Source organism: Mus caroli, unplaced genomic scaffold (assembly GCF_978045245.1).
Source record: "Mus caroli unplaced genomic scaffold, Mus_caroli_1 scaffold_3, whole genome shotgun sequence".
NCBI lineage: Eukaryota > Metazoa > Chordata > Mammalia > Rodentia > Muridae > Mus > Mus caroli.
The window spans coordinates 129125855-129152563 of record NW_028227258.1 but is presented as its reverse complement, the minus strand read 5'-3'; the positions used below and the strand labels follow the sequence as shown (position 1 = coordinate 129152563).

Sequence of the window (26709 nt, the reverse complement as noted above, 5' to 3'; positions counted from 1 at the left end):
ACTTCCATGGAAATGCTTTACTCAGATGGGGTCTTCCAGAAGACATCCTAGTACTCATGACTTAAGTCATTGGTTTCTCATAGCTCCCCTTTGGTAGCCATTCCCCGTTTTGTCAAACCCATGCACACATGCATGCACACTCCCTTAGTGTAATCACCATGATGCAGAACCAACTACATGGCAAAGAACTTGTCCAAACTCATCAGCCTATCTGGAGGTCACTGGCTATTTTCTAATGTCCTCCTCAGCTCAGACATTTTAATGTCCACTCTGTTGAGTTTATGCTGCCTTCAGAGGCAATGCCACATGTATGTTAAATAGACGGGCAGTTCTCTTGTCTCCTTGATAATTAACAAAGATGTTAAGGAGTAATGCCAAGTCAGTGTCCCGGCTGGAGATCATCCACTCCCTGCTAAATCATTGTGTATGCTCTGTTAAGCCATTCTCATCGAACCTCATGAGCCAAGGCAACATCCAACCTAGAGGCTTCTCAAATGATGGGCAGCGTTACTGACAATGAAGCTATCTGTTTTCATTTCAGACCATCTTGACACTTGCTGCAGACAAGCCAAGAAAGTAAACTGGGCAAGATGTAAGTTTAAATTTCTCAAAATTTCACACCGTTTATCTGCTCCCCCATGCTTTCAGAATACACACTAATTATTGTAGTGTTTCTCACTTTTAAGATGATATGCCTCCAAGATCTACTTAAATCTTTTTTTCTCAATCAAGTTATGCTATCCTGACTCATTGCATTGAGTCCCCAGTGCTCTCCCCCCCTCCCTTGCTTTGTGCTCTCTTATTTATTCTCAGATATAGTACACATATGCTGGTATTATGCACAAGTCAGTGGGGCAGTGATGAGGGAAACTTTGATGCTCCCCAAATCTATATTAATAACAGTTGTAGTTAGACAGGCTCAGACACTGTCGGGAACATGCTCTGAACCAGCAGGGCTACCAGGTCAAATTCTACAGGCAACAGGAAACGTGAGTGCTCACTTACCTGCTTCTGGTCAACAATTATTTCCAGGTCCTCGTCACTGCTTAGCTTGCCATAGCCTTGTTCTTTACTTTTCTTGTGAAAGAACAATTTTAAATATCATTTAGTTTCTTTTCATTAAAAAATACTTAATTCCTACTTAATAATTCTTAAAGATAAAACTCTTCATTTTACCCTTTCACCAGCCACAATGTATCATTCCTGACATCAGTCTCTCATGCACCATCTTATACCTATGCGTCGACTCTATCTGCTTATCCTCTTGCTGCCAACATATGGCTTTGGCCCTTTCTTAATATTCTGTTTTATTCCATAGTTTTGGCAAAAATTCAGTAAAAATTGTTTACTGTGAGATAAACAAGCAGTTCTCTGAAGATTCTTAGCACATTTTTCTCAAGAACAGAAATTTCATTTAGAATTATACTACTCTTAAAATGTCAACTACCACACATTATATGTTAAGGCTTTATGTATTTTTAAGAGTAAGAGAACTATTACATAACCCAGATAATGAACTCTCAAACTTTTAGTTAATTGCATAAATAGTAACATTGAAAATAAAAAGCAGCTTTTAGCATGATGTAGTTTCAAAATGAGGTGGTTTATGAAGTTGGAAGCGTATAGGCCATATCTATAGGCTCACTTTGTAGCCATTTTATTGTTTCATTGTTGTGGCTGGTCCTAATGAGTGCTCCCTACCCATCATCCCTACAGCAAAATGTATGAGTACAAAGTCTAAGGTTGGAAAAGTAGTCCAGCCATAACAATCATATCACAGCTGTGTTACAGAATAATGGTAACATATTTAATGGCAACATTTTTCTCCCCAGTGGGAATTTCAGGAGTATAATAGGACTCCTTCATACCAATGACAAATGAAGATAAAAGTCATTGTGCAGTTTTCTGTTGTCCAAAGTGAAAAGCACAGTCAACCAAAAAAAAAAAAAAAAAAAAACCAAAACAAAAGGACCCCTTAGTACCCACAGAAACTAGAATGAAGAGAATTAGATTTCTGACATAGGAGCACGCATGCTGACTTGGGTCCTGCATATCAGTGACCATGACACAAGGCTTCTTTACGCTAAACAATGTCGTCTTTTTCTCCTCTTTACAACATTTCAAAATATGAATTCTGATACTTCACCCTCCCCTTAAATATACCTCTTATTTTGTGTCATTTACTGTAATGTAGAGATCAGAGACTTCAAGTATTGAAATGCATAAATAAAAAAACCCAACTTTGTCTACAGACTAATAAATTCCAACACTCAGGACAGAACAAATGGTCACAGTGTTCCTCCCGGTTATTATTCTTGTCCTCATTTGAGGTTCCATTTCAAGATGGATGGAAAAGAAAATGAACATGTTTGGCTTGAGCCAAGCTGACTTCCTGTCTCTTGGCTTCTGGGTCCTCTGAGCCCAAGGCTTGTTATGAGACACTCTCTAGAGTCCCTCTGCCACACAACCCTCAGAAATGCTTTTCCCAATATTGATCTGTATACGTACCAAGTAGCTCATCTGCATGACCCGATTTCTGGACAAAAGGGCATTAAGTAGAGATGGAATGTGAGTCCTTCCATCCATTTCACTGTCAGACATCCCAGAATTCTTTGCACCAGCGGCAGTGGCTTCATTGCCAGAACTTGCTGACCAGAGAACCACAGATCTTGCCCGGCAACAGTATTAATAATGTACAACAATAATTGAAGTATTCCTGAATCACTGTTCTGACTTTGTAAACATCCTGAAATTTTTGGCTACTGTAAAAAGCCATGGATAGGATATTTTCTTTTTCTAATTTGTATCATACACTTTAATGCTTCCTGGCTGCTGCTCTCTTTAATGATTTTTAGAAACCCATCTATTATTTATAACATAAATTTTGTATTTAATCTCTTACATATAGACTATGTCTCCTGGTTATAAAAGCTCAACTTCCCCCATGTAAGCCCCTGGCTCAGACTTTCCTGACATTCACTGCTAATAGATACAACAATGTCAGCACATTACAGAGCGCAGTAAGAAGTTGAAATTTTGGTTAATATTACATTTTACTTTTCCCACTTAATCCCAACCGTCTGACTCAGTAACATCCTCCCAGGGAAGAGGGGCCAGGAGAGAAGATTATGTACACAGCTACTCTGTGGAAGTTGCCATTTTCCAGGAATGGGAGGAAGCATTTGGAGTTCTGATATTTGTGCTTAATCCTCTAGTCTCCACAAGACACAGAAAGCACACAGAACCAGCAGCCTTGCGAGTTTCCCTTAGAACCAAGCAACATTTTCAAGTCTACCCCATGACCCAGGGACACTCATCCTTCCTTAATCCATACAGTCACCCACTTACTGATATCTAGTGCGAGCGAGCGAGCGAGCACAGTCCTCTTTCAAGTACTGAGCTGCCCACTTTGCTTAGCTGAGCCAGCCCAGGCGGGGATCTTCAGCTCTCCTCTCTCCTCCCTCCTCCCAGCCAGGAAGCCCTGTCGTCTTCCTAAGCACTTTGCCAAGCCCAGAACGCAAGTCCCTGGCTTCTGCAAGACCTTGCACATCAGCCAGAGGAGTGAACTAGGAGGAGGAAGAAAGCTAATCTTCCCACTGTCCAAGTGTGAGGGGGCAGGGCTTATGTGGGAGGAGAAGCCACAGTGTAAGCACGCCCTGAGCTCCACCCACAGCTCTGGTAAGATACTGAAGCTGAGAGTTTCAATTGAGGCAAGGAGGTGAGGCCCCTCACATCCCAGCCTTCTCAGGCTGACTACTTGTGGTCACTTTTGTGCACTTTTCACTAAGTGCATCTGAGGAGAAAGCATTAGCGTCTGGGAGACGAAAGGGTGTGAGGACTCAAGGTGGAGGAATGAAAGGAGAAATGAGAGTCACAGTTTGTTGACATTGTCTCCTTGCCTGTAAAAGGCTTTCAGCCCAGGCTGGCTGTCATGTCTGAAACTCCAAAAACAGTGTCTCTTATCTTCCCCCACCATCCCAAGTGACATCATTCTGGATTCTATCTGGGTTTGATCTAGCTTGGAACAAGATTGCCTAGTTCTTTCAGACTGACACCTTTTGAAATGCTATTCAATCAAATTACATCTATGGTTTCCTTAAGATGGAGAAGCCTATCTGGGAACTCAACTCTGCCCCACACAGATTTCTACCCTGTCTCCTTTCCCCTATGTATGGCCTCCCTGTCCCTTCATCCTTTCTTCCACAGGAATCTAATTGAAAAATGGATCTGTTCACTTGAATTAAATAAATCACGACACTTGAGAAATTGTATGGCAATGCTATTGTGACCATGGAAAAGAAAATTATTCCACAGGAAAGGACTGGACAAAGCTAACAATAGCAACAGACAGCAGAGCTACAGAGAGTCCACAGATGAGGTAACTTGCTTATTTTAGAATGTAAGTTATAAAAAAAGCTCAGAGTTTGGGTCTGGGGATGTAGCTCAGTGGTAAATCACTTGCGGAGCTTGCATGAGGCTCTCGGTTCAACCCCCAGTACTAGCAAAAACCAAACTTTAAAAAAAAATCCTTTACACGAAAAAATATTACTTGTTTGTATACTTAATTAAAGGTATTCTTCATACTCATGAGGAATGGGATTTACACAGAAGGTTTTTAAAGGGAAAAGGAACACTTGGTCTATCTAACAGGATAAATTGCCCCTACCTGTAGGTTTTGCCTAGCTATGAATGTCAAAATAAATTTCCATATAAGAACTTCAAAAATGGTTTATCATTATTTAGTTACTACATCATGATGAATTTATGAAAGCAAAAATCACAGGTAGAATTAACAATATAGTGGCAGGAAGATAAGTGTTTCCCAATGCCATCTTAGCTCTCAGCCTCAAAGCCATCTGGGTTCAATTCCTATCCTCCTGTGTCCCCATCCTTAGTCTGTCCCTACCACCATTCTTCCTTCTGCCTACAAAATTGCTTAGGTTTCCCTTCACTTGGAAGATGTTCTCCTTCTTCACTGTGAAACTTGAAACAATTGTCTACACTCATTCAAAGTTCTTTGCTCTTCTAAAGCCACCACAAGCAAGGTGATTACCGAATTGATGAACACCCATGGAGCAGGTTGAATTGAATACCAAACAGAAAGAGTAGGGAAGACAGTGTGCACACAAGGTCTCCACTGGGCAGTGGTGCCTTTGGAAAATCCCGCCAAGTAGAAACATCTAGTTGACTATTTAGTCATGTGTCCGTACTTAAGAAGAGGGATGGGGCTCCACATACAGATGGATGGAATCAGAGAATGGCAGGAGTAGGTGAGCTCATAAGACAGAAGAGGCAAGGACTCAACTCAGAAGCCCAGAGGACAGCTGTCCTTTAAAATGAAGCAAGAGAAGAGAGCACATTAAAGACTGTGAGAGGGATTCAGGAGAGAGTGCTAATGGCTAATTCCAGGAGAGGATATGATCTATGACCTTCCCCTGAGTGAGGTGTCAGAAGTCATCCACAAGTAGGAAGAGAAGCTAAGATGAAAATCAGATGCAGTGATGAGGCACACTGGTCCTGGGAGCAAAGATGGACAGAGGGTGTATCATTTCTTAAGAAAGCTAAGATACAAAGGGCTGGATGAAAGATAAAGGACTCGATGAGAGATTATCAGGAAAGTCACAGTGCTCCCAGCTGGCCTTTATATAAAAGTTCTGAGCACGTTTGCAATTCAAGAAAAATAAGCAAAGTGTTGCAAAGATGAAAACGCAAATACCAGAGAGAGTTGGGAGGAGCCAGAAAATGGGAGCAAAGACCTCTCACAAAACCTCTCTTTTACAGCTGTGTGTGAAGTCTTTGAGGGGAAAAAAACTGGACGATTCTTTATTAAAAGCTAAAAGTTATGTTTCCAAGAAAAAGAATTAAGAGAGACTTATGCTATCTTCTTTAGACTTTAGAGTATTTTCTGAAACAAAACAATTTCGTGATTTAAAAAAGGAAACATAAGTTGGTTGCTTAAGAGATCCACACGATTGTTTTAGGGAGGCTCGTACATTGCAGGGAAATGCCTGGGCAGGCTCTCCCATTTCTCTGAGTTGTCGCTAGGGTAAAGCTTTTATTTCTCTTTCTTTTTCTTTTTCTTCTTTTTCTTTTTCTTTTTCTTTTTCTTTTTTCTTGGATATTTTATTTATTTACGTTTTAAATGTTATCCCCTTTCTCAGTTACCCTTCTGCAAATCCCCTATCTCACCCATCCCCCTGCTTCTATGAGGGTGCTTCCCCACCCACCCACCCACCCACTCCCACCTCACCACCGTAGCATTCCCCTACACTGGGGCATCTATTGAGCTTTCACAAGACCAAGGGCCTCTCCTCCCATTGATGCCAGATAAGGCCATCCTCTGCTACATATGCAGCTGGAGCCATAGGTCTCTCTATGTGTACTCTTTGGTTGGTGGTTTAGTCCCTGGGAGCTCTGGGGGGCTCTGGTTGGTTGATATTGTTGTTTTTCCTATGGGGTTTCAAACCCCTTCAGCTCCTTCAGTCCTTTCTCTAACTCCTCCATTGGGGACCCTGTGCTCAGTCCAATGGTTGGCTTCAGACATCCACATCTGTATTTGTCAGGCTCAGCGTACAGCATCACGCCCTAGCTCTTGTCTCTGGGTCTCCTGGTGAGCAGTGTGAGGTGGTGGCATTTTTTCGGTGTTTGCTTATTGCGTGGAGCATGCCTTCCACCATCTGACAAGATTGTGCTCCTACGTCCTTTGTCTTTTTTAAGGTCCACGGTGTCAGCATAGCCACAGAGGACAGTGCTGAGACAGCCAAAGAAGTGATGGGATGAGCAAACAGGAAACGAGGGGGGACAGTCTCTGCCAAGTGGAAAGGTTGACAGCTGTCAACCCTGCTCCCAGTTCCAAGTCCTGAGTGGGCTTCCTAAATGGACATGGAATGATAGCTGGTAAACTTCTGATTTTTCATTCAAATTTGGGAAATGAAAATGTCATTGTTACAGAGACTTATAGTAGAGGGTTAAATGTGGGACTAAAGTGTGTGTATGTTTGTGTGTGTGTACTGAACTCTCTCTCTCTCTCTCTCTCTCTCTCTCTCTCTCTCTCTCTCTCTCTCTCTGTGTACCTACAAACTCATGCTGTAGTAAAACAGAGTGCTCATAGGGTTTGTTGTTTTATTTTTGGGTCAGTCAAGAACAAACCAAATGCATGGTCCACAGACTCCCTTCTGAAGCTGTATCACCAAGCAAGAAGAGAAGACAAAGACATCAAATATGACTTTTAAAACTATCTAAAGTCATGCATAAGCCCCCATATTTAGTACTCTTTTCTATTTTCAAGCTAACTTTAACAGGGGAACAGTCATTAGTGGCTGGATGAGGGCCTGGCCATGATGCAAAGTAGGTTTCAATCTAGTTTTGCAGCCAGTCCTTTATGCTGGATTTTCATGATAATTTTTTTCCCTTCTACTATCTCACTGGGTAGCCCTTGCTAGTTTAGAACTCAATATGTAGAATAGGTTGGCTTCAAAGTCATGGAGATCAGCTTGCCTCTTTGTCAGGGTACTGGGAAAAGTGGACACGACCCCACAGCTAGCCTGGGCTTTTCTATCTTTAAAGGGGCTCTCGGAAAGCATGAGAGTAAACGATCTAGGATCTACACTAGCCTTCCCTGCTCCTTGCTTACTCCCCTGTCAGCCTGCTGGCTGCAAGGCTTACTCTGAAGAACAATATATGCTATCACATCTCTACATTTTCTTTTAAGGTTGATTTTTAAAATTTTGCAACTCAGAAAACCTGCAAAGTGGCTGCACTAAAAACTCAGGCTTTTCTTCTCTCTAGCAAGTCACTGTTTTGATCTGGAAAGCAGATAGCTTGCTTACTGCCTTCCTCGAGCAGAGCGGAGAGCTGGAGATAGCTCTCGTCCCTAGGATTAGCAAGGAGGCTTTCTGATCAAAGGGCTAGGATTTTTATAGATCTCAGTCAAGAGCAAGTGATCAAACAACTCTACTCTTTGAGACAAATCTGTGTTTTGATAGGCAGTGCAAGTGGATGCTAATTGCCAACCTAAAGCCTTTGATCTTAGTGTCTCCACAGATGACAATCAGCGAATGGCTTCATCTCATGCTCTGGGATACATGGGAGTACTCAGCTAAGATCACTTCCTGGGCAGAGCTAGAATAGCTGGTGACCTCCTAGCCGGGGAGGGGGCACACTTGCTTTAAGGAACAACATGTGGGTGCCACATTGACGTCAAGTAGGCAATGAACAAAACTTAAGCTTGAAATTTCAATTCTGTAAGAGTCAGCCATGTGCTACATGGTTTTAAAGGCAATAAAGAAAGCATTTCTTAACTTCCCCTTACCCCCTAAATCAAACAAAAAGACACTCAAAGAAGTGGCAAGGAAATCGGATGTGCTTTTATACAAAATTCTAAGTCCAATTTTCTTTCATATAAAAGACTCTTTTCTCCACAAAACAAAACAGGCTCCTTAGAAACTATAAACACAATTGGTATAAATGGAAAAAAAAAACATTTTGGCCTTCTAAAAACATGGTGATTGAAAAGTTATATACTATAATTTGTGTATCTGGTGTGATGTGGTCTTGATGCTATTTCCAAAGGAAGAAGAAATAAAGCTCTCCTTATTTCACGTCTCCTACCTAATACAGTGGTCCTTTGTGTAAGATGATAAGGAGTCCTGGAGAGTGGATCTAGCATTTTGGATCCCAAAAGGTAACTGAATCTTACTGTTCTACCCCATTCAATCCCAAAGTCCTCACGATTATGAAAAGAGAAATCTTTCCTCTTGTTTCTTTGAAATATGAGAAGAACAACCACAGTCACAATGAAGACACAGTGGTGATGTCCTGCAACAGCAGCCCCGCTGACCATACCCACTTCTGCCTGGGCATGAAGCCATGTGACACCTCCTCAAACACAGGTGCATTGGCCCCGGGGCCTCTCTGCCCAGTCCTTTCTCTTCTCCCTGGAGCACCTGGCCTCCCACACCTGCTGCTGATGTCTTTATATAACAACTGCTCTGCCCATTATGCATTTAAGACTGTGAAATAGACCTGAAGTACTTTAATAAAAAGAATATTCTATATCCTAGCTACACTATTCCTCTAGTTTCATACCTTCCCAAATCCAGCACCGGGTTTTGACAGGTTGATGCAAGCTTGATAATGAAACTTTTAGTCTGACGAGGGCCAACTCCAAGTTCATTGTGCACCTTTGTGTGGGAGCTGTATGACCGAAGGACTTGCAATCAGCACTCCATTATGGCCAAAGCGGGCTTGAAGGAGTTGTATTTTTCCTTAATTTTCATATATTTGGCACTCAGCTATGACAGCTCAGAATAATCTCTGCTCCCGTTCCTCCTGATGGTCAGCCCATCTCCTCCCGCTAAGCCCTCCCCTGACTGTGATACCCAGGCCTCCTGTTCAGCTCTGTGATTGATTCTTTGCCACTTTCATCAGTTTGCCAGTGATTTCCTTTCCTTATACCTCTTCTACAATGCTTAGAAGTCCACAGTGTCCTTGTTACACATAAGTCATAGACATTCCTAAAGGTTGGGCTTATTTAGACTTCCTCTTTGTCCTTATGAATGTGGACTTCTAGGTAACTATGGGTGTGTTCTTCCAAGCCACTAAGTGTGCAAAATCAAAAAGATCTTAAGCCACAGATAGTTTGTTAACCCACAGGGAATGTGAAAATCAGTTAAGAAATTAAAGCTTTAGACCTTAGAGCACACTTAGCCAAATCCAAATCATGCATGTTATTACAAAGGTAGAAAATATTGATCATAGGCAATGAGTAAATGCATGGCAGCTTCTACTGAAAGGTAAAGTAGGTAAATTAAGGAAAGATTGCTGGTGAATAACCTCAAGTATTCTGTGAGTCCTTAGCTCTAGGAAAAAGGAATTGATGTTTAGGAATAGCGTACGTGAGTAGCAAAGATCATTGTGAGCGGGTGCAGGACAGAACCCATTCCACTGTCAGGCTGTCTAGCTTCTGATGAGTTTACAGTGGCAGAGCCAGGTTAGAAAGGCATGGAGTTTGCTTCCTGTAGACACTTGGATAACTAGGGATGCTAGAGTCAGTCAAGCAGAGAACAACATCATCAGATTGGTGTTGTATGCAGTCTGTTCTTGCTAAGGCTCAGGCATCGACTGGAGAAAGGGTTGAGGGTACTGAGAGGGTCAGCATGTGACTGCTAGGAACCTGTGAACACACGGCTCGTCAGAGGGAGCAGCCCACACACCAGCTTAATAGGCATATACTTAAGTCATCATTTCGAGCATATTTTTCTCAAGAGTGGCTTTATAAGGCATATAATGTCTCCATTTCCTCAAGTCAGGTTCAAATTTTCAGTAAATGGGCCAAGGATAAGCCTAGAAATTCTCTTGATGTAGCAATACATAATTTTTTTCAGGAAAATAAATCAATGAGACAAAGAATCCAAGGGAGAGAGCTTTGACAAACGGGAACGTTTGCGAGGAGTGACAAACATACTGGCATTCTGTAAAGCCATGACCAATAGTTCAACTTTCCCTGTTTTGTTTTGTTTGTTTATTTGTTGAAACAGAGTGAGCCTGTTTTCAGGAACACAATGTGAAACTGTGCTGTAGAGTATCTGAAAGGATGGATTGTGAAGTGACTGGGGAGAGGCATGAGCAACAAGTTCTTAATGCAAAAACCAGCATTGAGCAGCTGCTGGGGGCGGGGCTAGGAAATCTGTGCTGCTTGGGGTAGGGACACTGAGCTGCCCTTGCATGGGGAGGAACACTGAATGGCAGCATATTTACTTTAGTGTATCTGCAAACACGTTTTGGGGGAACTGAGGCCTGCCTCACTGCAGAGCTTAGCTCTGAATAGTCAGAGCCAGCTGTTTCCGTGATGTTTCACCTGCACTTAACTTGCCAGAGGACAAAACTGTTTAATGAGGAACCGCTTGAGCATGATCCTGTTTGACTGCAGGCCATTCATCTTATCTTCTTGCATGGCATTGATTGGGACCTCTTGCGTCGATGGAGTCTTTTGTCTTTTTTATGACATTGATTGGGTGGCTCTTGCTTCTTGGAAAACACTTTTGGTACAAAAAATTTAATACAATTCCACATTGCCATCGAAACCCTGAAAGATACTCCAGCTCCAAACGCACATTCTCAGATCTTCCAAAGGGCTGCCTTCGAAGATGAAGACCCACAGCAAAGGTCAATGACTCCTGATGTTTCTACGACTCCTCCATCCCCAAATTCAATCCTTACATTTTTCTTTTACATTTAAAATTTTTATTTTTAGGCTGAGTGTGGTGACATACACCTTTTTTTAAAATTTTTTTTTCATTAATTTATTTATTCACTTTACTTCATGATCACGGGTCCTTCTCCATCTTCTCCTGTCAGTCTCACCCTCTTACCCCCTTCTTTAACTCCCCCCTACCCTTCAAGGAGTAACCCCCCCCCAAAAAAAAACTGGATACCAATACACCCTGCCAATCAAGTCACATCAAGTCCTCTTTGAATTTTACTTTGTGTTTAGCTAATATTGGCTAGTGACTCTCTCTTCCCCATGTTTCATTGGAGTCGCACCTTCTGGAGCTCGCCATTTTCCTGCTCCAATACAGACGAGTTTTATTTCAGAGCTATCGATGGCTACCCTGGGACTTCCCTCCTCTCTTCTGGTTCCTGTTTTCAAGATCCAGTGTCTTCTTCTAGTTTAGGACACGCACTCATGGTCCAAGAACTTCTTGAGATAATGTACATGGGTGCTGATATTCTTATTGTTTGTATGCATGAAAATATCTTGTTTGCTGTTCAGCAACAATTGTTGCATGGTTTAGTTGGGAGCAGAATTTGTTTACTCACTTCCTAAGCAAATTTGAAGACATCACTTCTTTATCTCCCAGATCCAGACCTTGGTGTAGAATTGTCCAGTGATATTCCCATTTCAAATTATTTTGTTTGCAACCTATTTCTCTTTGAAAGCATTGATTGTATATGCTTATTCTCAGTGCTCTGAAATTTAATAGAGTTCTGCATTAGGACTGGTGTTTCCCTAGTTATTGTCCAGAGATCTTCCTAGATGCTGGAATTACAGTCAGCAGCCTCCTTTATATTTTCCTTCTTGAACTCTGATTTCCTGTGTATTTTGTCATTGAGTTGGTTTCTTTTAGTTATGCTTTAGGAATCTAACTCCAAATCTAAGGTGTTTTAGGAATCTAATTCCAAATCTTAGGTGTTTCCCTCAGAGAGGCTGCCACAAAATTCACGAGACATATTATGGAAGGTGGGTGGAAAAGGGTAAAAGCCAGTGGGAGAGAATGTCTGTAGTAAAACTGCATTTGCTGGCCCTGACGGCACAGTTGCATACATGAACTCATGGTGGCTCTGCCTGCATCAGCAAGACATGCACAAGACCAAGCCAGTCAGGTACCTGCATGGATGGGGGAGGGGCTCAGGAAGCCCTGTTCCTATTGGCCCAAAGCTACTGGCAATTGCCAGCAGCTTGAGGAGGGATTTGGGCCCTGACAGAGTAGTTACTTGTGAGGACACTCCCACAGCTGTGCACATACAGACAGCACTAAATGGACTCAGTATTAAATCAGTGGTTGCAGTAGGGAGAGAACAACAATTGGTGTGTGTGTGTGTGTGTGTGTGTGTGTGTGTGTGTGTGTGTGTGTGTATGTGTGTGTGTGAGGATAGGAGGTAGTGGAAGGAAAGAATGTTGCATATTTGGATTATATCCAAATATATTACATGCATGTATAAATATTAAATAAGTTAAAAAAAATTCTAGAGAGACTGTGAGAAACACTTGAACAGTATAGAGCAGAGGACTTGAGGCTGAGAACACTTGACTGCTACCTGGAAGACACTTCCTTCAACCTCTGATTAATTCCCCCAAGTGGGTGACATACTGATTTAGTACTGGGAGACAGAATGACAGCCCCATAGTCAGTGTGGATGCCAATTTGGAGGCAGATGAAGGGTTTTCACGAAGTCTGCACACTCCTGGCAGCTTGTAAAGTGGTCCTGGGTAGGTGAATGAGGGGCCTTCAGGGCAAACTAAAGAAGGCTTTAATAGGAGTCACATGGTCTCACCACATCAAAATGACAAAGTTACAACTTCTGATAGGAGACAGCAGTAAACTGCAGTGTGTTCCTCTGCCACCCTAGGGGTTCTCTTGTTTTCTTGGGTTTTGAAAGTTTGTTTTGTTTTGAGCTAGGATCTTATCTAAGCACCTCAAACTGGACAGTCACTTGTGATTCTTCTTCTGCCCCCAAAGTGCAGGTGTGTACTATAATGCCTGGTCTGCATGTAGGTGCTTAATAAATGCTTTCAATAAACAAATTACTACACAACAAAAGGACAGTATTACCCACCACTCTAACTTTCATAACGTTTCTTGCTTCTTTTTTAACATTAAAGTTTATTTATTATTTGTGTGTGTGCCTGTGTAGGCAAGCATGCTTGCACTAACATGTATGTGTCTGGCTCTGAAGACAGCTTTTGGGAGTCGGTTCTCCCTTACACGGCAGATTCCAGAGCTGCCAGGCTCGTGTGGCAAATGACTTGGGCTGCCGCGCATCTCACCAGCCATGCCTCTTGTTTCTTAATACCATCACAGAAAAGTTATATAGAGATGCTTTCAAACTATGATATTTATATACAGGTAAGGTGTTATATGTATGTATGTATGTATGTATGAATATATATGTGTATATATATATATACCACATACATATATACATATATAATGTATATATATGTATATGTATGTGATTATAAGAATATATGCATACCTATTTAGTCTATAACATAAATGATATTATACTATGAAAACTGGTCATCTGTGCCAGAAGTTCTTCCTGTTGTCTCAGGCATTTGAACACTACATCTCCAGCTGATGGCACTGTTTGGGGAGGTTTAGGTTTTACAGCTGTGATGCCTACTGCCTGCCCCCCTGCTCTTCATGCCATTATGGACTTTAACCCTTTGGAACCATGCATCAGGATAAGCTTCCCTTCTCTGAGTTGCCTCTGTTGCAGCTTAATCACAGCAACAGAAAAGTAACAAACACGAATACTAATCACCCAGTCAGCACTCAGCAGTAAGTTGTGACCACCTTATTAACACTCACCTGGCCCCACTGTGCCTGTCTAACGCCACCAGACATTCCTGGCTCCTGTTAAGAAAGCTTAAGAAACTCAATCATCAGCATAAGAGCCCTGTGATCACTGGAGATGGTAATGTACCCGAGGACTATCTGCAAAGCCCTGGTGCTCCCTGAGAAACACTGCAGAGGTCTGTGGGGTGGGGAGCATTTTCACAAGCAACCCTAAGAGAGCATTTGTTTTCCAATGTGCTGACATTTGCACGGGCACTGGCCTGTGACAATCCTGGGCTGATCGGCTGGCACCTTGACAACAACCAAAGAACTTGGAGCAGAGTGTGCAAGTGTGTCTGAGCCATCCATTCTTACTTAAAGTGACGGCTGACATGTGAACTTTGGCGATTTAGAATTCGGAATCTGACCTTTTCCCTTGAAAACAGGTGAAAAGAATCATTTATTTCAAAGCCAAGATTCGATCGAGATTTCAATAATATCCAGATTTTTAGAAAATGTGTATTTTCTATTTTTGTGCTTGCACCTTTGCAACAGTGGACGAGGTTTCACACGAGCCCAATGGCAATCTTAATGAGTGTGATTGATGGTGTATGAAGTAGAACAATGTAATGATAGCAACCAACAAACTAATAGTCCCAAGTGACCAATACCCTACATGCCTTCAAAATTACCAATAAGTTAAGAGCCATTCAAAATGCAAGGCAGCAAAAAGACTTTCAAACGAAGGACATGGTTCACTGGTCCAGCTTCAGACATCACTGTCTGACTTAATATTACGTAATACTTTTCACATTTTACGGAGGCAGCAGAGAAGATAGATAAAGGTTGTGAAAGCCTTCGAAACACACGCCTCTCTCAACAGTACACTGTGTAAAGATGACTTATCCTATAGTTCAAAGAAGAAAGGCAGACAGTAAGAGTTTAGATGCAGAGCCAGACAGAGGATCCAGTGCCCTCTGAAGCTCTGTTTTGAAAGGATTTGCAGCATCATGAACCAAGACTGTGTCTCTTGCTGAAACTTCTTTGCCAGTGGTTTTTCCTCAAAACAATATATGTATTATCATTATAGTTTTTTTAAGAGCAAGTTTTATAAATGGTTAAATTCTATTCTGTTTTGTTTCTAATACAGTAAATGACAATGTGTGTAATTTATATACACAGGCTGTTTGGGGGGGGGGGTTCTGCAGTTGGCTCCGAGTCTGCAGAGCACCAAGGCAAATGTTTGAAGCCACCATGAGAGGAAGAGGCAGCCTTTCCCTGAGGTCTGATGAGCAATCACTCAGCAAAAGTCAGCTTTTCTTTCTCCATTTTGTTTTCCCTCCTTCGCCTCTCCCCTCTCCCCCTCCCTCCCTCTCTTTCTTCTTCCTTCCTTCCTTCCTTCCTTCCTTCCTTCCTTCCTTCCTTCCTTCCTTCCTTCCTTCCTTCCTTCCTCTTTCTCTTCCTTTTTACAAGAAGCTTTGAAATTTTATTTGCTGGCCTAGAAGGCAAATCCTACCTATTTAGTCCATAGCCTATTAATCAATTTACACTTGAGGAGAACTGAGACAGGAGCTGGGGACTGCCAGGCAGGCCACTGTGTGATGACAGTGAGAAGCCTTGGACAGCTTTACTCAGACTGATGTGAACACGCACCTAAGAGTCAACACGACTTATTTCTTTCCCCCTTTCTGATAATGCTGAACAAAGTGAGTTTATCTCATTTGGATTCTGCAGCAAAGTTTCATGATAAGCCCTGTAAAAAATTATCCAATTAATTTCCTAGTAACTGTGCAGGGCTATTTAGCACATGTCTGTATTATAACATTGCAGAGTTCAAAAACATTGTGTTTGGTCTGAAGCCTATGCTGTACATAGGTAATTTCATGAAGGAAGATACTGGTCCCTTTATTCCTGGCTGAAGAAAAGGATTTTAAGAGAAGAAAGTAAATTCTCCATCTGGAAAGTGGTAGAACACAGAATCAATTTCGGGTCTGTTGATTTTCTGTTCCTAACTGCTTTGTCATCTTTGGGTGGAAAAAAATGAGTCTTCTGTTTATCAACAATGTAGACAATGAAACTCAGGGCTGGCTGGGTTCTGGGGTCCTTTTAGAGATGAAAATAGTCCCAGATCTTCCTTTGTCCTGTAAGTGCTGTGGGAAACTAGGTATTTCAAGCCATAGTAGAACACTCTTGTCATCTTTCTTTCTTAGCAGACCAGTGTAGCCCATGCACAGCCTAGGAAGCTTTGGTATCCACAAGCTCCTAGGTCCAATATGTTGTCAATAAGACAGAAATAGATGAATGACATTCTGAGATGCTTCAGAGGAACCACAGGGTGGGGCACGGCAAAAATGCAAGTTTTCCAGGCTACAAGCCAAAGGATTCTATATATACTGTTGACCTCAACCCTGCAGTCACTCTTGGAGGTGACCAGGTAGGTCACACACACCACTCTTCTGCCTGCTGATACTAGCACGGGGAAGACATGAGTAGCTGTGGACATTCCTGTGTTTAATGGCTGCTGCCCCCACATGAGTCACCCACTCCTTTAGAAAACACAGGGAACCTAACCGAGGGCACCCAGCCTTCTTTCCATGTTCTCCTAGTGTCAGAGACCCTGGTCCAGAGAACTGTTCTCCTGGAGCTGTTCTCTGCTCACTCCTGTACAGACATGGCACTTGGATGATTCAGCCGGACTTCACTGGTGCCTTTCTTAGACTCTCTGCCTCACCACAAACCCACTTAGCTGCATTTACCTGCTGCTGGTCCAGCCTTTGGTTCCCCACTTGTGAAGGGAAGGGGAATCAGCTTTAGGTTAAACAAGAAGGAAGAAAGGAAGGAAGGAAGGAAGGAAGGAAGGGAGGGAGGGAGGGAGGGAGGGAGGGAGGGAGGGAGAGAGAGAGAGAGAGAGAGAGAGAGAGAGAGAGAGAGAGAGAGAGAGAGAGAGAGAGAGAGAGAGAATGAAGAAGGATGCAAGCAAGCCTGCAATGTGAAAGTGGGAATCCAGTCTTTGTGGGACCTGACCATAGCTCTTCAATAATGGGTGTTTAACAACTATCTTGGGAATATCTGGTGGGGTGGAGGGAGAAGATGGGTGTGTTGTGGTTATCAAGGTAGATCTAACTCTGGTGGGATGCAATGGCTGGGCAGAAGTAGACTGGAAAGATTGCTCAGTGGTTAGAGCACAGACTGCTCTTCTAGTGAATCCAGGCTTGATTCCTAGAACCCACAAGTCAGCTCACATCTTCTATAACTCCAGGCCCAGGGAATTCAATGCCAGCTTCTGGACTCTGGGGGCCACACAAACCTATGTACACAAAGTGACACAAAATAGCAAAAACTTTAAAAAAATACCCTGTCAAAAGCAACTTAAGGAGAAAGGTTTTTTTGCTGCACAGTTCTGTGTTGCAGATCCTTGCTATGCGGGAGCCAAGCTAACAGGAACTTGATGTGGCACAGTCAGAGCAGGGAGTGATGAGCTAATGCAGATATCTCTCAGCTCACTTGCTGCAGGACCTCCTGCCTAAGGGATGGAGCCACCCATAGTGACTGGGTATTCTCACCTCACTTGATAGAATCAGATTATCCCTCACAGAGCAATCTGACCTAGATAGCTTGTCACTGAGACTCACTTCTGGGTATTGCAGATTGGGACAAGCTGACAGTAAAAACCACATCACAGATTGTAGAGACAGTAGGCACCACTCAGAGGGATACTCTGGAGAGTGTGCTCCATACAGTTATATACGACTTTATACAAAGATGATGAAACATGAATGACTGTTAAACACTTTCATCTTAGAAAATGTCCCTTGGGAAGGATGGTTTGCTATGGGCTACCGTGGAGACTGTATATTTTATCATATTTAATGTTTGGGATACTATTAGTTTATTTGCAATTTCCCTGGTTTTCAAATAAGGAAATAAAATGTTCTAAAAGTTTAGTAATTTTTAAAATAATATCCAGGGTCACATGTGGAAGAAAGAGCACCAAGATCTAGGCCTCCTAACTTTGAAAACAAGATGCATTTCAGCTTACTGCCCCTCCAGCATGGTTTTGTCAGGCAAAAGAATTGATTGTACGGAAATTAAAAAAAAGAAAGAAAGAAAAAGAAAAGATAAAAGGAAGGAAGGAAGGAAGGAAGGAAGGAAGGAAGGAAGGAAGGAAGACAGTGTAAAAAGACACTTTTAAACATAGTTTAGAATAAATATCTGCCTTGGAAACACTGAAGCAGGTAAGAGGTCTGTTTCTAGAATTGAGCTGCTTGGTTCAAAGCCAGCCTTGTACTGGCTTCACGGCTTTGCCTGGGTGATTTACCCTTCAGGTCCAGGTTTCTGCATTTGGGGACAATAACAGACTTTGTCTTCTTGAGTTGCTGAGGAAGCAAACTCATATAAAGTATTCAGCATAGGTCCTCCTTATGTATGTATAAGCATGTGTGTGTGCAAGTTCATGAGTGTGTGTCGGTACGTATGCAGGTGTCTGTGCCACCCTTATAAATGACCATAGGTGTGCGGGCATTATCCACTTTTTCTTTTTTTTTTTGAGACAAGGTTCATATTGGTCTGGAACTCACCGAGTAGGCTGGACTGGGTGACCAGCAAGCCCTCAGGGGTCTTCTGCCTCACGTCCAAGTGGAGTCCGAGGTCTAAACTCAGTGCACTGAAGGGAAGCCCTTACTGACTAAGTCATCGTCTCGGCCCAGAACACTTCTTGATATGCTTAATAACATTCTGTGAATATCTCCTGCCATCTCTTCCTCCCCTTCACCCTGCCTTCCCTGCTTTTACCTTTGTCTCCTGACTTTTCCTTCTTTCTTTTTTTCTTCCCTCTCTTCATTTTAACAGGTTGCATTCACAGTGTATAACCACCAAACGATCTTTCTGGCAAGATGGCAAGATGGCAAGACTCATGAAAGATGGCTTAGAAACTCAATCCTGAAGTTAAAAGACTATTTTCTTTTTTAAAACTGGGATTTAAAAATAGAACCTGGTGAGAAGCAGCCTTGCTGTGTCAACTCAGAGAGCTGTCCTGAGGGAACCCAGCAGAATTTTATTTTAAGACGCCCCTGGTTGGCTCAGCTGCTGTCCATGGACACGTCAGAATTCCCATTGATGCCTTGCTTTCTTGTGAGTCTGAACCACATAACATGAAGCATCCCATATCCACCAAACTCCCACCTTCAACCTCACAAAAGAGCCTCCCAACCCAGAATCAGATGCTGTGGCCGGTCAAGGAGCTGCAGAGGATGCCCCTGCAGGGAGCTCTCCTGCTACCAGGCTTAAAGTTCACCTCTTTGATAAGTCTTCTAACACAAACTGTATTTTTTTTAAAGTAGTGTGTTTTGGGGAAGGCTCAAAATATCAAGGACACAGAAAAAGCTACAGACAGCAGCTTTGGAGCATATCAAGAGGAGAACTTTGGTCTGCGTCACTGTCTGGGCTCTTAGCCTTGTTTTTAATCTTTGTTTGGTCCAGATCCTCTCATCTAGACTCTTTAAGTGCAGTGTTCCTGTTTGCAAAGGTTTGGGCTAGCTGGGTTTTAACACAGCCAGTGCTATCATTTATTCATTTTCAATTCTCAGGAAGTCAATTAGCAAGTAATTTTGTAGTGGTTAAGAAAAAAATGCCACGGTCAATTAAAGCAAAAAGCTAAACGTAACAAAAATATTCAACAAGCCAGGTTCATGACTGTAATCCCTGCACTTGGGAGAGGGAAGCCAGAGGACCATGCATTTGAGGCCTTTTTTTTTTCCAAAAAGAAAAAGCAACGGCAATATATACGATATCATGAATTTAAATATCTTTAAGTTGATGTGAACACAGTTCCCTGCATCTGGTAAAATCGGAATTTCCTAATAGTTGCACTTCTTAAAGAGTTGTTAAACTCAAGACTATTCATACATAGCAAAGATAAAACAGTTGATAGTGGATGTATAATGTGCCACAGGGAGGAATGTGCTCAGCAGTCACTAGGTGACTGTGTTACCAGCTACTTTAGGAAATAAATGAGGCAGCACGTTGTAGGGGCCAATCACCAGTGAAGAGCCTGACAGCAACTGTCTGCAGAAAGCACAGAATGGCCAGTGTAGGTAAATGGGTGATTAGACAGAAGTAAAGTTGGACACAATCCTTCTGCTAGTTTGGAAGACATTTTGCTTAAAAATCAATAAAATTGCATTATCAAAACAAACTTTTAAAACTGCATGTGTGTGCACACACCTGTGTGTGTGTGCCAGTGTGTGTACAAGTAGGTGTGCATTCTGGAGCACGCATGCATATTTTCAGATAATGAAGGATATACAAAGAATGTTTTCTCTAGCATTTCTTCCTGAATTAACTAAAGGCAGGAAAAGTTCTAAGTATAAACTCTTAAGGAAACCAGCATATTTCCATGGTAGGAAGAATTTTGAGGCTCTGATAATTATCTATGTATGTATGTATGTATGTATGTATGTATGTATGTATGTATCTATCTATCTATCTATCTATCTATCTATCCCTCCTTCTTTAACCTCTCTCTCTCTCTCTCTCTCTCTCTCTCTCTCTCTCTCTCTCATTGGTTGAACTGAGCTCAAATCTTTGATCAAAGTCATGGAAACACTGAGCCTGACTGTATCAGCTTTTGCAGTCAGGAACCATAGCTCCCTCTTGTCTTGTTTGCCCAACTAGTAGCCCTGGAACAGAGCCTCATGGGAGAAGTATTTAAAGTTAATCATCTGACTTATAAAGACCAGCACCCTCATGTCAGCTTAAATAACTCTGAGAAATTAATGAGGCCATGTGAATTAGCCCAAATTGATCTACTCCTATAGCCTCTAATTCATATACTAATATTAGAGACGAGACAATCAAGCTACAGAGCAAGGTTAATTGCTTGCTCAAAATTATTAAAATGGACAATGTATGTTTTTTAGACTGCATCTCATAGTATTGTCCTTTGTGTTTACAAGTAGCTTCATTCTGGTCCTCATTGTCCAGCTCTTCCTTGTCGTTTACTGACTTCTGTGTTCATAATCAAGCACTCAGGAGTTCCAGAGAGGAACCAGGTCAGGACTTTGAAAGATACTAGTGTGTAATAAAGCAATATGCCAAGTTTCCCATTCCTCTACTGTCAAGAGAGTGTCCAAAGTCATTTCAGAATTATTACTGATGAGCTTGGCATTTATTATAAGATAGTATATAATATTTAGTATGAAAATATAATCCAGGGAATTTAAAAATCTGTTCATCAGTAGGTGTTTCTGTGCCTGGCAGAGTAGCCATATTAGCCTATGTAAACATCCAATTTCCATACTGTTAAGACTCCCATGCTAAAACATCAAATATTATAGATACCTTGTGTTTGACTAGCACATGAGTGTTTGCAAAGTTCTTCTGTTGATCTGCTTAACATTCACTGAACACTTACACTCATTTTATTCTCCTGATAACTCCATGAGCTCATGACAATGAAGGTTTCTGAGTATCACCCACCGGGGCAGACATAATGTATTTTATATGTATTTATCGATGTCTCTGTTATAACCATATGAGAACTTTGTCACAGTACAGATGAAGAAACAGAGAGACTGGAAGTGAGGTAGCTTCCTAAGGAAGAGTTTGAGTGTGCAGGAGGGTTTCGTTCACACTTGCAGAGACTTCCATACAGTTGGTTTAGGTGGGCTTTGAGCATAAAAACATTCCTGCTAGGTGTGGTGACCCGTGCCTTTAGTCCCAGCACTCAGGAGGTAGAGGCAGGCAGATCTCTGTGAGTTCTAAGCCATCCAGAGCTACTTAGTGAGACCTTGACTAAAATAACAAAACTGCCCTAACTGAGCTGGGGGTTTAAAACAGGCCAATTTTACTTTTGGCTAATGAAGAAGAAAATGGTTAAATCCAGAGTGATCTTCATGAAAATCAGGAACTACTGTATCAGGGAAATGGCTTGTTTATACAGGGCAGCCTTACTGTGTCTGGTATAATGAAGACCTCCTAGTACCTGGGTCCCTTAAGCACCACACAGAGTCTGTCTCAGCTGCTACTTATACACCAACATCTCAGTAAATGTAGATGATATAATGAAATTCTAAAGTCTATGATGGACACTTGGAAGGCTCATTCCTTTCTTCCACGGGGATAGGACAAGCGCACCACTTACTCAGATCTTAAAGGCAAACCATCCAGGAAGGTGAGAGTGGGGAAAAAGTAATAAATGGCTGTCAAATTAATGGATAAATGGAGGAATGTTGATACAATTTGGAAGAATGAGATCCTGATTAGGAGGTTAGGTCCAGACATGTATTGTGAGTTTTGTAATCTCTTGTGTTGGGGACACGATCCCTGTTAAATAGGAAGAAATACATGGAAATGAGTGGTGAGTTCTCTGGTGGATCAACTCATTGTGTCTTGGCAATTTCTCCAGCTTGAGGGACCAGAAAAGGCTTCCTCGAAGAGTAATGTTTGAACAGAATCTTCAAGGCTGATTGCAGTTAAGCAAATGGGACACAGAGTTAGTGATATTCGGATGGAGGGACCACAGAAGTAAAGGTGCAGGGGCTTGGAGTTGCACAGTGAGTACCAGGAAGGACTATGCTTGAGTGGATGCTGATGCTGGCCTGTCTGTCGGGAATCTACCACGGAGAGGTAGACATAGTTATAGAAAACCCAATAGGGTGAATATAAAGAGGGAGGGAGGGAGGGAGACTGTGAGGGAGAGAGACTTGAATTCATCTTCTCGTGCAGCCAGCATTTCTTGGATTAAGATGATCTATTTCTTATTTGAAAGCCCATGGCCAACGTCTAAGTGCTTGTCCTCATGTGCCTTGAAGCTCGATGTTCTTATATTCGGATGTGTTAGCTTTCTCGTAGTAATGACAGAATGTCTGACATGAACAACATGAAAAGTGGAATGATTAATTTAGTTCATAGCTTGTCAGTCTTGGTGGGGAGGAAGTGCGGAGAAGCTCACATGACAAGAGACAGGACACACGGAGAAGAGAAGATACTGGAGACCAAGTGTAGCCTTCAAAAGGCACCCAGTGACCTATTTGCTACAGCTGGGCCCCACCTCTAGAAGTCCCCCCACCTCAAGAGTGCTGGGAAGCAATGTTGAATGTATGAACCTGTAGGGGCCATTTATATTCAAACCAGAGCCTAGGGCTACAGGTCCACTTCCTTATTTACCCATAGTGATTCCATGTCACAATGGCATGTCTGAGTAGGGCTGAACACCAGATGGCAGCTTAGTTAATCCACTGAAGGCTAAACAATATTTTAAAATTCTTTCCCTTGGACCAGGTGGATGAAACGCCAGCCACACTAAAGCAACAGAGCCCTGATGCCCCAGCTTACGGTCCACAACAGGTGGGCATGACTTCTAATCAGTCCTGGCTTCAGAGTCCAGTGGAGTCACAAACAACACTGTTGTTCAGAGCCATGAAACAAAAGGGTATATATCCCTTATCACACAGCACATATCTTTAGATATAGCATTACTAACTACATGATTTTTATCTCTCCCTAACTTGGCTTTACGCTTTTAGATCACGGAAATAAGTTGCCAGGAATGGCGGCTTTTCCATTTAACTTTGGCACAACCACCTCATGAATATTATTTATAAAAAGGAATAGTCCTCTAAAAGAATGAAATCTAAAAACTCAACCCTAGTTCTTGGCACAGTACATTTCTGAACACTTCCACTGAAATGATGGAAGACTGATTTGCATGCTAATTAAGCCACCCTGCAGCTAAGCGTATGTTGTCAGACCCTATAACATCATATTTTGATTTTTTAACCCTTCCTGACCATTTAGTTACCATATCTTTCCCAGAGTCGTACTTATTAAACACTGCATAAAGTGAGCTTGATCAAAGTTGTCCGTCGTTACAGTTCCTGGAGCTTCACTGCTAAACAAGTGCTCATCTGTGCTGGCTGGGCTCTGCCAAGTCAACACTACATGGCTTTGTAGTGCTTATGGAGTGTTTGAACCTGGGTTCCCTTCTGTGTAAGGCGCATGACGCAGAGGAGGCTACTTCCAGTGCTTTCCAGCCCTAGAATGGTGCTGCCATCCATCGCCCAGTAGAGAAAGCATCTTGGGTATCTCTGTTCACTATTTCCAACGTTTTCAAATGGCACTAGCTTTCTTTCTTTCTTTTTTTTTTTTTTTTTTTTTTTGGTTTTTTGAGACAGGGTTTCTCTGTATAGCTCTGGCTGTCCTGGAACTCACTTTGTAGACCAGGCTGGCCTCGAACTCAGAAATCCGCCTGCCTCTGCCTCCCAAGTGCTGGGATTAAAGGCGTGTGCCACCACGCCCGGCTGGCACTAGCTTTCTTTATTCTACTAATTCTTGCTCTGCATCATGTTCTGTCATTCTGCTATTTTTGCTGATGATGGTTAGTGTTATTAATCTATTGAGTAGTTACCTGTGCAAGGAACACTGCTCAACATTTACATTTATCCATTAAAATTTCATAATAAGTACTCTATTATATTTTATTGATGAGGAAACTAAGTCATGGAAGTACTGAGTTTTCTCCAGCAGCTTACTTTGCTAGTCAGTCTTGGAGAAAAATTCATATCCATCTAGTAATTATTATGTCCCCATACTAACATTCCAAAAATATCATCAAAGGATTAAGGACCAGCAATCCGAGTTCCACATCCCACCTGCCAATAGTTCATAACCTTTGGAAACCAGGGGTCTGTCTCAGACTTAGGGGATTGCCTTTTCTTCTGAGTGCTGTATATATTGCTGAATGTGTCTTCAAATGCTGTAGTCTTGTCAGAGTTCTCCTTCACCCTGACAGCGTACACCATGCTCTCTGGTTGCTTATGCTCTGTTAGTACCAATAGACTCCTCATCTTTAACAAGACTCAGAGCTGTGATGTCTCTTCATTTGGTCTTCTGAAACCCCAGACAGGTAAACCCTGGGATCACCCATCTGCCATTCACTGCTATACTTACTAAATAAGTATTACTAAGCATTGCCCTCTCCAGATCATCAAGTTTCAGACATGCGAATTCACAAGGCATGGCATCTGTATCTATTTGTAGCCCTCCTCAGTTGATGGTACCTGGGTACTAACAGCCACTGGGCAAGTAAGACCATCACACAACTATTGAACCCCTTGACCAATAGGACCTGGCTGTGTGATAGTAAAGCCACAAGGTTTCTGTTTTCTTTTATCTGCATCTGCTCATCTCCCTGGCTCTCTCTCTCCTCTTCTATATAGGAGAAAGCATTGGCAGAGTGAGGCTCTGCATGGAGTCTGAAACTCCTCACCTTTAGTGATTTTAAGACTGAGCAGCCCTGTGCCCTTCATCTTCCAGTGTATAGGCCCCTCAGCTCCTCCACTCTGTATATAATGGTGCAGGTCTTCTGTCCTCATCATGAAGACCCTCGTTCTTTCTCCTTCTTCTTTCTAAAAACAGTATTTCTTCCCCTCCCACCTTTCATGAAGATAAATCATACTTGATATATAAAAAAAGAACATTTCCTTTGTTATCTGTTTAATACAAAAAAATCAAATCTAGGCTCTGCCTTGGTTTCTAGATATTTAATAACTAATTTTTTCTTACCTTTAAGTAGTATATTAGACATTTATTTTGTTGTTAATGTTGTCATTTCCTAAGCTATGCACATGCAAGAGTGAATTGGCCCCAGAGTGTTCCCTCGGGGTAAGTGGTCTAATTTTTAAAATTCAAACAGATTAGGGAACATAGAGAGCAGTAGGCCTAGGCAGGACTGTATGTGTTCTACTTGCGTGGAAATGTACAGACAGCCAAAGAAGCATAGGTCACATTTGAGAAGTTAGAGCATACAGCCAGGCAATGGTAATTAGAGACTTATATTGTTCACTTAGCTGTTTCACAAGTAAGATCATCAGTGACCATCTTGTTTCAAGTTCAGCCAATTCATACTAGAAGCAAACCAAAGCAAAGACACTTGGGAAATAAGAGATACTGGAAATTTTAAGTCATTACATTTAAGGATCAGTTATTATGCCACTAAATAAAGTTCATTAATGTGGATCCTGGTCCTCAAGTCAGTTCTGATTGCCTCTACCATGGGGTGTCTTCAGGCTTGGGAAACCCACACAAGACTGCCAAGTAGAGAAGTGTGAATATTTGCATATTTCTATTTTACAGAATGTCTCAGTCACTGTTCTTTTGCTGTGACAAAACACCATGACCCAGGCAACTTATAAAAGCAAGCATTTAATTGGAGGCACACAGTTCCACAGGGGTAGAATCCATGACCATCATGGTGGGAAGCATGGCAGCAGGCAGGCAGGCAGGCAGGCATGGAACATAAGCAGTAGCTGAGAGGTAATGTCTGATCTACAAACCCAAGGCAGTGAATGGTAGCTGGGAATGGTATGGGTTTTTTAAAACTGCAAAGCCCACCCCAGTGACACAACTGCTCTAACAAGGCCATACCTCTGATCCTTTCCAGTTCTACCGGCTGCTGGCTGAGTGTTCAAACATGGGAGCCCATGGGAGCCATTCTCTTTCATGCCACATAGAATTATTTCCCACATGTCCCCAGGTCTCTCTGCACTGTCTAGTGCTTGCTTCCTATGACTTCAACAGCAGTGCTGCCACCTTTAAAATCAGCTGGGGTCTGATGGGTGTGAAGTGGTGGAGTTCACTGCATTCTCCC

At 42.2% G+C, this 26709-nt stretch overlaps 1 protein-coding gene across 12 annotated transcripts in view; it reads right to left on the bottom strand.

Moving 5' to 3' along the window:
• Nucleotides 1-26709, bottom strand: part of Pex5l (peroxisomal biogenesis factor 5 like) — a 198765-nt gene that overhangs the window by 136532 nt on the left and 35524 nt on the right. For 3 of the 12 annotated variants that reach the window (XM_085835964.1, XM_085835965.1, XM_085835967.1), the window contains exons 1-3: nt 3349-3589; nt 2509-2668; nt 1006-1077 (exon numbers count right to left, since the gene is read on the bottom strand). The exons of 3 other annotated variants lie outside the window; for them this stretch is intronic. In XM_085835964.1, the coding sequence (XP_085692090.1) occupies nt 1006-1077; nt 2509-2601 (165 nt within the window). In that variant the 5' untranslated portion in view covers nt 2602-2668; nt 3349-3589. Of the gene's footprint in view, nt 1-1005; nt 1078-2508; nt 2669-3348; nt 3591-26709 lie in introns of those variants that run through there. 6 more of the 12 variants (XM_029475056.2, XM_029475058.2, XM_029475052.2 and 3 more) reach the window with 5 other exon arrangements.